At 40.4% G+C, this 12,500-nt stretch overlaps 1 protein-coding gene across 1 annotated transcript in view; it reads right to left on the bottom strand.

Moving 5' to 3' along the window:
- The window catches only part of LOC125042480, an 85,149-nt gene that overhangs the window by 6,649 nt on the left and 66,000 nt on the right, over nt 1-12,500 (bottom strand). The window contains 1 exon segment of the mRNA XM_047638119.1: nt 791-958. Coding sequence (XP_047494075.1) covers nt 791-958 — 168 coding nt within the window.

Raw genomic sequence — 12,500 nt, 5'->3', positions numbered from 1 at the left:
GAGTGGGAAGGAGAGGGAGAGGGAGTGTTGGGAGGGAGGGAGGGAGAGGGAATGGGGAAGGGGAAGGGATGGTGGAGGGGAAGAGGGAGTGGAAGAGGAAGAGGGAGAGTGGGAGGGAGGGAGAGGGAGAAGGCGAGGGAGTGGGAGAGGAAGAGGGAGAGTGGGAGGGAGGGAGAGGGAGAAGGCGGGGGAGTGGGAGAGGAAGAGGGAGAGTGGGAGGGAGGGAGAGGAAGAAAAAGAGGAAAATTGGAGGAAGACGGAAATGGAGAGGGAGGGGAAATGGATGGGAGAGAGAGTGAAAGAGGGAGATGAAGAGGAAGAGAAAAGGAGAAGGAAGAGAGGAAACGTAGGAGGGAGATAGTGTGCATAGAGAAAAAAGGGGAGAGATGGGAAGACGCAGGGAAAGGGGGGAGAGAGAGTGGGGAGAGGAAAGGAAGTCGGATAAAAGAGATAGAAGGAAAGGGAGAGGAGAAAGAGGAAAAAGGAAAGAGGGGGACGAAGGGGTGGATGGGATGAAGAGAAACGTTATATTGAATTAATAATGTGTTTTTTTGTTATCATGCTATTATATTTTATATCATTTATATATATCATTTTCCTCTTACTTTTCCTAGCAATCATCAAAACATCAAAATCATCTACATTATAACTATTGTCACTATTAATATTATCACCATCACCATCACCATCACCACCACCATCCTTATCACCATCACCATCGTCATTATTACCATCACTACCACCATAACCACAATTATCAGCACCCCCCCCCCCCCCCGCCCCCCCTTACCTGCTGATTTCTTTGGCAGTCGATTCGCATGGCCAGAGCGCATCGTCCGATTACGTCGAGAGTAAATCCCTGTGATAGGCTAAAGATGTCGAAGTCACGGCCATTATCCACGTAATCGGACACGACGCCCATGAAGTCGTCGACGCAATCTTGCATGAGTGGAAGCATCTGGAAAATATGTTTTTGTTATTTTTGTATTGATTAGTTTTTTTGCTTTTTGTTTTTCGTTGTTATAATTCTTATCCTATGTTTCGGTACTTTATCATTAGGAATGTCAACATCCCTCCCGCCCTCCCTTTGTCCCTCCCTCTTCCTCTCTCTTTCCCTCCTTCCCTCTTTCCCTCCCTCCCTCTTTCCCTCCCTCCCTCTTCCCTCCTCCCCCCTCCCTCCTCCCTCTTTCCCCCCACCCCTTTCCCTCCTCCCTCTTCCCCTTTTCCCTCCCTCCCCACTCATCTTCCCTTCCTACCTTTCCCCCTGTTCCCTTCCTCCCTCTTTCCCTCTCTCCCTCTTGTCCGTTGCCGCACCTTTCCCTTCCACCCTTGTCCCGCACCTCCCTCTGGCCTTGACACTCACTCCCTCTTTCCCTCCCTCCATCTTTCCACCTTTACTCATCCTTCACATGTCTCCTTCACTCCCAGTAAACAGGATAATCTTTTTACTTCTATCACAAAACGTTGACACACATTGCATCAATCGTTCCATACATTCCTCTTTCACAGACCACAACATTTGAAAATCAATAAATACCCGTTGCAATAATCCCCTTCGCACTCTCTCCTATACTGTCATTTAAACTATAGGATCAAACATAAAGAGGTTGAATAAATGCACTCACTAATCCATAAATAAAAGGAATAGGAATACATATTAAGCAATAAAGATAAAGGATAAGAAAGAAATAACTATATATTTGAGAATGAAGGAAATAAGGAGGGAAATGAAAACAGATAAATATATCAATACGTATTTCCTCCATATTTAAATTAATACCGCTTTCACGAACAATTTTTACCTAAAGAACGCAACACCTATTTCAATCCAGCATACCCTACCTCTTTCCCATACCAGCTTTCAATCACTCCCGCCTCCCTCTTTCCCTCCCCTGTCTCATCTCACCTGCTTGAAGGTTGGGCGGACGAAAATACCGATTGATTAAAGTTCTCAGCATCTTCCATTCTATCTCTCTTGTCCGACGAGCAAATGTCACAGTAGGTTTGGGGCTTAGTGATGGCGCTGTGGGGGTGGGGGGGGAGAGGAAAGGGGGAGAAAAGGTAGGGGAAAGAGGGGTAGAGGGAAAGGGGAGAGGTGGATAGGGGGGAAAATGAAGGGGGAGGGGAGAAAAGGAGGGAAGAGGAGTAGGGAAAGGGAGAGGAGAGAGAAGGAGGGGAGAAAAGGGAGGAAGAGAGTAGGGGAAAGGGGATAGAGGGGAGGAAAAAGGAAGGGGGAAGGGGGAAAAGGAGGGGAATAAGAGTAGGGAAACGAGAGGTGAAGAAAAAGGAAGGGGAGGGGAAAGGGAGGGGAAGAGGGGAGAGTAGATAAGGAAAGGGGAAACGGGGGAAAAGGGAGAGAAGGGGGAGGTAGGGGTGGGTTAGAGAGGATGGAAGGGAGAGGGGGTAGAGGAGTGATACAGGGATGGAAAAGGGTGGGGGAGAGGAATATAAGAAGGGTGGGGAGAGAGGGTAGAAAGGGGAGATGGGGAAAGGGGAAAGGAAGGAAGGGGGGATATGGGGGGGTAAGTGGGGGTGTGGAGTGGGTAGGGGGTTAGCAGAGATGGGATAAAGTAGGATTAGGTTATATAGTAAATTATGATAGTAATAAGATAAATATAATAATCAATGTTATAAGAAAAAAGTGTTAATAGACATGATTATGATAAATTATTATAATGATTAAAGATATGGTTGATATTGTTATTAATTATTATAGAAGTTTTATGTTTTATTTTTTGAGGATAATGTTTTAATTTTGTATTGTAATGTTTATAATATAATAGAGTTAATTAAATGTTGAATGTTTTTAGTTGTTATGTATTTGGTTTGTGTTTGAGTTATTTTTTTTGTTTGGAAGGTGTTTTTAGTTTTTTGTGTGGGTTTTTTTTTTATTATAGATAGAGATAATATATATATATAAATATATATATATATATATATATATAATAATATATATATATAAATATATATAAATTGATAATATAGTATTTTATATATTTATATATATATTATATTATATATAGATATGAATTTTATGTATATGTGTTATGTATTTATTGGGTGTGTTTTGGGTAGATGTGTTGGTATGTTTTATTTTTGGTGGTTAGTTTGGTTATGAGTTGTTTGGGTGGTTGGATATGTTGTGTTGGTGTTGATTGGTGTGTTTATATGTTTTATAATTGTTTGTTTATTGTTGGGTTTATTGAAATGATTTGAGTTGGATTAGGTATATGGGGGAGTTTTGTATATAGGGAGGTAGTTGGATGGATTGGTTTTTGTATGATAATGGGGATGGTGTTTGGTGGGTGTGTTGTTGTAGTGTAGTGATGTAATGGTGGTGGTTTTGAGGGGGTGTTTAAGGTTTATGTTTTTGTTTGGTTGGTTTATGGTATATTTTTTTTATTTTTTTTAGTAGTTGTTGGGATGTAGATTGTTTTGGTGATGTGTAAATAAATTAATGAATTTAGGTGTGTTGGATTAAGATTTATGTTAAAGTTGTAATGTCTGGAGTTGTTGAGTTTGCTAAGGAATATACATTATTTAAATTTTCTTAGATCCCTAAATCACCTCCGTTTTTTTGATACTCCTTACAGTGTGCGTGCGTTACTACAAGATGCGTAACTTTGGTTGTAATTATGAGAAATTGTTCGTTCAGGAAGAAATTCGATGAAAGGGTAAGGTTAATAAAGAGTAAAAGATAGATGGTGTATGGACTATTTATATTTAGCCTTTGAGGTTATAGTACTCTCTCTCTTTGTCTGTCTGTCCTCTCTCACTCTCCTCTCTCCTCTCTTCTGTCTGTCTGTCTGTCTCTCTCTCTCTCTCTCTCATCTCTCCCTCATCTCTCCTCTCCTCAACTCCCCTCTCTCTCTCTCTCTCTCTCTCATCCTCTCTCTCTCCTCTCATCATCTCTCTCCCTTCTCATCTCCTCTCTCTCCTCTCTCTCTTTCTCTCTCTCTCTCTTTCTGTGTTTGTGTGTGTGTAAAAAATATTCTACGTCTTCGAAAACCTCGTTATCAAGGTAACCGAACCAGACGATTTCAAAAATAGTAATAAGCTTGACTGAGTGAGAAAATAGAATAAGTAAAAATAATGATTTTGAATGAGAAAATATGTGGTGTCGCGATGTGGCAGAAAAATGATTTATGTGATAAAATGGTGATATATATAGTGCAGTGATAGCGTGCAATATGTGATATAGGGTTACTCTCTCTCTCTTTCTCTCTCTCTTTCTTTCTCTCTCTCCTTCTTTTCGCCCTCTCTTTCTTTCTCTCTCTCCATTTCTCTCCTTCTTTCTCTCTCTCTTTCTCCTTCCTAACTATCATCTACTATCTATCTGCCTGTCTATCTATCTGTCTATCCATCTGTATGTTTGTCTATCTATCTCTCTTTCTTTCTATATAAATCTATCCTTATCTCTATCTATTTATCTATCTATCTATACATCTTCTCCTCTGTCTGTCCCATTCATTCTCTCCATCTCTCTACCCTCTGTATATTTCATCTATCCATCTCTCTCTATCTCCTCTCTCTCCCTCTCTCCTCGCTCTCTCTCTCTCTCTCTCACATCTCTTCTCTCCTCTCTACTCTCTCCTCTCACTCTCTCGCTCTATCTCGCTCGCATCGCTCTCTGTCAATATCATCTATCCATCTCTCTCTCTCTTTCTGTCTATTCATCTATCCAAATTTTTCTCTGACTATTCATCAATCCAACTCTCTCTCCTCTCTCTCTCTCTCTCTCTCTCTCTCTCTCTCCCTCTCTTCTCTCTCTCCTCTCTCTCTCTCTCTCTCTCTCTCTCTCTCGCTCTTGTCTATACATCACCATCTCTCTCTCCTCTTTCTATTAATCATCAATTTTTTTCTCCGTCTTCCTCTATCCACCCTACCCATCTTTTTAACAGACATGATATTCCACATACAAAAGAACAGCAAAAGACCCTTTAAAAAAAGGTTTCCAACCAACAAAAGGCTTTTAAAAAGAAAAAATCAAATGCTCTCTCACAGTAAGCGAATCTTTATCATCGTCTCTCGGGAAAGGTTGGCACACCTGATCCTATCACTTATGATTCCGTGTGATTGATTAACGAGGAGAGAAATCACCGTTAATGGCGAGGCGTTTGTTAGTTTTAGCGATTGTCAATTGTCTGAGTTATGAAAGAGGAGGACAAGATTAAAAATGTAGATTGAAATCATGAATCAGGTGACAATAATCACATGAGAATAAGAATTATTATGTGTGTGTGAGTCTGTGGGTGTGTGTTTTGTGTGTTTGTGTGTGTGTGTGTGTGTGTGTGAGTGGTGGTGTGTGGTGTGTGTGTGTGTGTGTGTGTGTGTTGTGTTGTGTGTGTGTGTGTGTGTGATGGTGTCTTGTGTGTGTTGTCTTTGGGTGCCCCTGGTGTGTCATGTATGTGGAGGGGTTTTAATATATATTATAATAGATAGATGAAGATAAAAGTCGCGAAGTCAAGTGGTAGAACACTGACTCTGACCCTCATGGTCTCGAGTTAAAATTTTCCCGTCGCGCCGGTCGAAAAAAATGCCTCGGGCTTGAGCCCGATCTCACGAAAGAAAAACACTACCCCTTTGAGAAGTAAAAACGCGGTGTCGAAGGGGAAGTCGCCGCCGGGCACAAGTGTTTTTTTCGCGCCGACAGCGTTTTTAATTTGAAGGCATCCAACAGGCAAGGTTTGCACTACCAAAAAAACTCTCAGTGAAAAAAAGGAGGCCAAATTTCCCGCCCTTTATATAAAACATATTATTAATTATATATATAAATATATATAAAATTATAATGTAATAATAAATATAAATTTATTGTTTGTGATGTGCATAAACACAAAAAAAACGCACAACCCGGATATGTATATCAAAAATATATAAAAAATATAATATATATATATATAAAAAGTATATATATAAAAAAATAATATATATATATTATATAAAGAGAGGAGAGGAGAGAGAGAAGAGAGAGAGAGAGAGACAAACAGAGAGGAGAAAAGAGAGAGATATACATAACCCCCCCCCAAAATATTTTATGTATATTATAAATATATAATATATATATATATATAAAAGTACACACATAATCTAAATATATAATACGTATATCACATATATTTACATATATCATCACCTAAGTATCTATCATTTACTAACTCTATCTATTTCCCCCTACCTTCTATCTATATCTTGCTAAACTGCTATCTTCCATCTGCTACATATATCTCTTCTATCTTACAAACCCAACATCTATGATGATCTAATCTTATTTAATTTTTAAAGAAATAAATTTATATATGTAATTAAAATATATATTTTATATATATAAACACACACATATGGGATATATGTGGGGTGTGGTGTGTGTGGGTTTTGTTGTGGTAAATTATAAAATATATTTTAGTGGGATAAATAAAATAGGGGTTTTGTGTGTTTGGGGGGTCTCCTCTTTTTTTTCTCTCTCTCTCCTTTTCCCCCTCTCGCTCTCTCCATCTTCTCTCTCTCCTCCCTCCCTCCTCTCCTCTCTCTCTCTCATCTCTCTCTCCTCTCCTCCATCTCCTCTCTCTTCTCTCCCTGCTCTCCTCGCTCTCCCCCTCTCTCTCTCTCTCTTACCCCCCCCCCCCCCTCCCCCTCCTCTCCTCTCTCTCTCTCTCCTCTCTCTCTCTCTCTCTCGCTCTCTCTCCGCTCTCCCTCTCATTCCTCTCTCCTCTCTCTCTCTTCTCTTCTCTCCCTTTCCCCCTCTCCTCTTCTCTCTCTCTCTCTCTCCCTCTTCATCTTTCCTTTTCTCTCTTCTCCTCCTCTCTCTCATCTTTCTCTTTCTCATCTCCTTTTCTCCTCTTTTCAAGCTCTCATCGCCTCCTCCTCTCTCCTTTCTCTCTCTTCTCTCTCTCTCTCTCTCTCTTCTCTCTCTTCTCTCTCTCTCCCCCTCTCTTCTCTCTCCCTCGCTCTCTCTCTCTCTCTCATCTCTCATCTAACTCCTCCTCTCTCTCTCTCCTTTCTTCCTCTCTCCCTCCCCCCCCCCCCTTCTCTCTCTCTTCTCTCTCGCTCCTCCTCCTCTCTCCTCTCTTGCTCTTCCGGAGTCCGCCCCTTTTCTCATCTCTCTCTCTCTCTCCCCTCTCTCTCGCTCTCTCTCAGGTTAAAATATCAATATTTTCTATCGCTCTCGTCTCTATTCTCTCTCTCTCTCGTCTCCTCTTCTCTCTCTCTCTCCTCCGCCTCTCTTTCTCTCTCCTCCTTCTCCCTCCCCTCTCTCCTCTCTCTCTCTCTCTCCTCTCTCTCTCTCTCTCTCTCTCCCTCCTCGCTCTCTCTCCCCCCCCCCCCCTCTCTCTCATCCTCGCTCTACTCTCCTCTCCTCTCTCTCTCTCTCCTCTCCTCCTCGCTCTCTCGCCTCTCCTCTCTCTTTTCTTCTTCCCTTTTCCAATTCCTCTCTCTCTCCTCTCTCCTCTCGGGTCTCCTCCCCCCCCCCCCCCCCCCCTCTCCCTCCCTCCCCCCCCCTCTCTCCCTCTCTTTCCCCCCCTCCTCCCTTCTCTCCCCCCCCCCCCTTCCTCCTCGCCCCGCTCTTCTCCTCCTCCCCTCTCTCCTCTCTCCTCTCCTCTCTCCTCTTTCCTCTATCTTCGTTCTCTCGCTTCTCCTCACTCCCTCCCCCATCCCTCTTTCCCTCCTCATCTCTCTCTCCCCCTCTTCTCTCCCCCTCTCTCTCCTTCTCTTCTCCTCTCTTCTTCTCTCTCTCTCTCTCTCCCCCTCTCCCTCTCTTTTCACTCTCTTTCTCTTTCTCTCTTTTCTTCTCTCTCTCTCTCTCACCCTCTCCTGCTCTCTCTTCTCTCTCTCCCTCTCTCTCCCCCCCCCCTCTCTCTCTCTCCCAACTCTCATCTCTCCTCTCCTCCTCTCCTTTCTCTCTCCCCTTTTCTCCCTTCTTTCTCTTTTCTCTCTCTTTCTTCTCTCTCTCTCTCTCACTCCTCTCCTGCTCTCTCTCTCTCTCTCTCTCTCTGTTACTTTATCTCTCTCTCTCTCTCCTCCTCATCATTAACTTCCCCCCATTCTATTCCTCATTTCCCGCTTCATCCCTCACACCCCCTTCTCCCTACCTCCTTTCCTTCCTTTTAATGCCATCCCACCTCTTGCGCCATCCCCTCCCCCCCTTTTCCCCTCCCCCTCCCTTTCCCTACCACACCACCCTCTCTCCCCTTCCCCGCCACTCCACCCTTCATCCCCTTCCCTCCCCCCCTTCTTTTCCCCGCTACTCCACCCCCTCCCCTCCCCTCCCTCCCCCCTATCTATCCACTACCCTCCTCTACCTCCCCATTTACCCTCCCCTTTCATCCCTTCATCCTCCCCCCTCCCCTACCCCCACCTTTATGGAGTCTGTAGCGTACGAGTATATAGGACACAGAGGCTTCATATACCACTGTAAGGTTTCCGTGGCTTCTGCTTATGAAAAGTACAGTTCGTCAACATCCGGGGATCGGAGGCTCAGGGAATCGATGACGTAATAGTTTCGTTTATGACGTCATGGGGTTTGAAAGCGATTGTTTCGGTCGATGAGGGGGAGTAGAAAGAGGGGGGGGGGGGAAAGAGGAGGAAGAGGAGGTGAAGAGAGGAGATGGAATGAGGGGAAAGCAGAAAGAACGAAGGAGGAGAGAAGAGGAGTGAGAAAATGAAGTCAGTGGTAAAGGAGGAGGAGGAGGAGGAGGAGGAGGAGGAGGAGGAGGAGGGGAAGGAGGCAGAGATGGAGGAAGATGTGGAAGAGGAGGAGAAGGAAAAGAAGATGGAGGAGAAGACGGAGGAGGAGGAAGAAGAGGATTAATGATAAAACAACCACAGTAAAAAAAATAATACATTATTATAATAATAATAGTGATATTAATATCAATAAAACAACAACAACAATAATGGTAATAATATTAATAAAAATCATAATAATAATAATAACAATGATAATAATATCAATAATGATAAATAGTAACAATAATAATAATAATGCTAATAATAATAATAATAATAATAATAACAACAACAATAACAATAGTAATAATAATAATACTAATACTGATAATAATAGTGATAATGATAATGATAATGATTATAATGCTAATAATGAAAATAGATAATAAGGACAATGGTAGTGATAACAATGATAATCCGAGTAAAACAATAACATTGATAATAAGAAGAAGGATAATTGTAACAATAATTAATAATAACCTCACCTAGCAATAATAATAACAATACTAATAATATTGATAGTGATAGTGATAGTAATAATAACAAAATCAATAAGAGTGAAAACATAACTAAAAGAACAAAAACAAGAGCAAGCGTAAGAACAACAACAACAATAATAATATTGATAACAAGAATAATAATAACAAGAAGAAATAAGAATAGAAATAAAAATATTTCATTGAAAGAAAACGTAGCTGATGGTGATGAAGATGAAGATGATGAAGATAGTGATGATGGTGAAAAGATTAAGAACACGTTTAAGAAAAGTGCTAAGAAAAAAAAGAAGACAATGATAGTGAGAAAAAAAAAGAAGCAAAATAATAATAAAAAACAACAACATGAGAAAGAAAAAAACAGAAAAAAAGAAAACAGAAAAGAGAAGAAAAAACAAACAAACAAACAAAAAAACAGCGAGTTGAAGACAAGAGCAACAAAGACATATACACAGACTCGGGAACAGAAACAGTGGGGCCTCCTCTGCAAGCAAAGTTCGCAACGCATGCAATATTATGCAACAGCTTTACATTCCGTCTCACGTTTTCGCTGAGACGGTGAAAGTTCGAGAAGGAAGGACGGAGGGAGAGAGAGAGAAAGAGACAAAGGATAAGATGAGAGGGGGAGAGGAAGAGAAGTGGTGGAAAAGAAGGAAAGACAAAATGGAATTGGATGACTTGTGGGAAAGAGAGAAAAAGAGAAAGAGAGAGAGAAAAAAGAGAAGAGAGAAGAAAAGAGGAGAGGAGAGAGAGAGAAGAAGAGAAAAGAAAAAAGAGAGAAAAAGAGAGAATGGGGGAGAGAGAGAGAGAGAGGAGAGAGGAGAGGGGTGGAGAGAGAGAGGAAAAGAAGAGAGAAAAGAGAGAGGGGAGAGTAAGAGGGGAAAGAGAGAGAGAGAGAGAGAAAGAGAAGACGAGGAGGAGAAAGAAAAAAGGGAGAGAGGGGGATGAGAGAGAAGAGAGAGAGAGAGAGAAAAAGAGAAAGAAAAAGAGAGAAGAAAAGAGAGAGAGAGAGAGAGAGAGAGAGAGAGAAAAGAGAGAGAGGAGAAAGAAAAAAGAGGAGAAGGAGAAAAAAGGAAAAAAGAGAGAAAAGAAAGAAAAGAGAAAAGGAGGGGGAGAGATAGGAGGGAGATGGAAGGGGGAGAGGGGCGAGGGGGGTGGGGCTTCTTTTTTTTCTTTGGGGGCTTCTTTTTTCTGCCGCTTTGTGTGAAATTTCACACCTTTTCCCCCATCTCCCCCCCCCCCCCCCCCCGTTATTCACGTGCTTCCCCCCCAAACCCCCCCCCCCCCCCCCCCCCCCCCTTGTCACCCTTACTTCCTAAATTTTTACTTTAAAAAAGCCCCCGTTGCCCTCTTTTTTTTCCCTTTTCTTTTTTCTCTTTTTTTCCCATCTTTCCTATCGTCTAAGAGTATTAAAAGGGGTAAAAACCCTGTCAAAGGTTATAAATGTTTATATAAAAGACTGAGAAAAAATACGTTGATGTCGACTTCAAGATAGACATATTTATATCCGGTGAAAAAAGGGGGAAATTTCGAAAAGCTTGAAGCAAAACCCTTTGGAGAAAAATTTCCCCAAAGATTAAAAGTGATTCGTCCCTCTCCCCCTCTTCTCCTCTCTTCCCCTCTCTCTCCCTTTTTTTCCTTTTAGCATTGCGAAGCATGATTAAGCTTAAGAAGAATATCGGTTGTGACGTGGAAAATTGGCGCGTTGCATAATGATCCTGATAAAAATAGTGAACAGCAGGGCTTTTATGAAAATTTTTTTTTTTTTTTTTTTTTTTCCGCGTTTATTTCGAAAATTTAAAGCCGTTAAAAATTCCAAAATTTTAATTCGTCAAAAAAACACAAACCCCATTATTCACTTTTTTCTGATTCTGATCAATGACTTTATCGTTTTTTTTTTTTGTTTTTTTTTTAAACCTTTTTGCCTAAATAAATAGGTAAAAAGGAAAATATTACACAACATCGTTTTTCTTTTTATGGAGCATTGTAAAGTAACTACTTAAGAAATGTCGGTATTTTTTTCAGTATAAAAGGGAAAGGGGGACATTGGGACCCTAGTTTTAGACATTAATAATTGCTTTGGATCCTCGTTACATTCATGGTCCCTGCTTAGATAGATATTCTTAAACCTCAAAATAAAGAAAATTTATAAAAAATTAACCCTGCGTTAAAAAAAAGAAAACCCTAGTTTTTTTTTTTCTTGATAAAGGCGCCAAAAATTGTATTGGGTTGACAAGTTACACAAAGGCTCCCTGAGTAAGATAAGAACTTATTTCGTAACTTGTCATGATTTCTTTTTTTTTTTTTTTTTTTTTTTTTTTTTTTTTTTTTGTATCTACGAAGGTTGAGAATTTGTTAATAACTGGTCTGTGTGATGAGGGAAGACATTTTATAAATTTTTGAGACATTTTTTTTCCAAAGGAAAGTCAGTGTTTTTTTTTTTTTTTTTTTTGTATTCTGTTTCGTCTTCCTTTTCTTCCTCTTATCCCCTTTTCTGTTATTTTTATTTTTTTTTTTTTCCTTTTCTTCTTCCCTTTCCTTCCTTTTTTTTTTTTGGTTTTATTTTTTCCTTTTTAATTTTAAGTTGTCTTTCGTGTAAAAAGGTTTTTTTTTTAATCATTTATCTTCCTTTTATCCTATTTTCCTATTTTTTTTTTTCTAGGGCTTTAAATTCTCTTAAATTATTTTTAAAGCTAGATTATTCTTAAAGGTAATAACCCAGAAATCACTGTATTTTTTTTTTTTTTTTTTTTTTCCATTTTTGTCGTTATCAATTTTTGGGGGGGCCGCCCCCCCCCCCCACCCCCCCCCCCCCCCCCCCCCTCAAAAATAAAAACTAAAATAACAAAAAGATAAAATAAATAAAAAATCATAGTAAAAATGCCCCCTTCCCAAACCCTCTAAAGATTCTTAATAAAGTAAAAATCGTGATTTTTTTTTTCCGTGTATTTTAAGTAGAAAAGGGATCATGAAATTTTACTTATGGTCCCTGCTTGGATAGACATTTTTTATCGCCGCTACTAAAGAAATGAATTGTTTGTTCTGTGCTAGAAATATAAAAGAACAAAAACTATTATTTCTGTCCTGGTATGACACCAACATTTGTATATGGTTGACAAGCTACACTAATGCTCCCTGAGTAAGATAAGTGAACTTGTTTTGTAACTTGTCATGTTTTTTTTTTTTTTTTTTTTCGGCATCTACGAGGGATTAAGGGAAAATTGGTAAAGTACACGTATTGTGTGACAAGACGTTTGCCAAACAGTTCCTTTTTCTCGTGGT

Source organism: Penaeus chinensis, chromosome 32 (assembly GCF_019202785.1).
Source record: "Penaeus chinensis breed Huanghai No. 1 chromosome 32, ASM1920278v2, whole genome shotgun sequence".
Classification (NCBI taxonomy): domain Eukaryota; kingdom Metazoa; phylum Arthropoda; class Malacostraca; order Decapoda; family Penaeidae; genus Penaeus; species Penaeus chinensis.
This window is presented reverse-complemented; position numbering and strand designations above follow the sequence as displayed.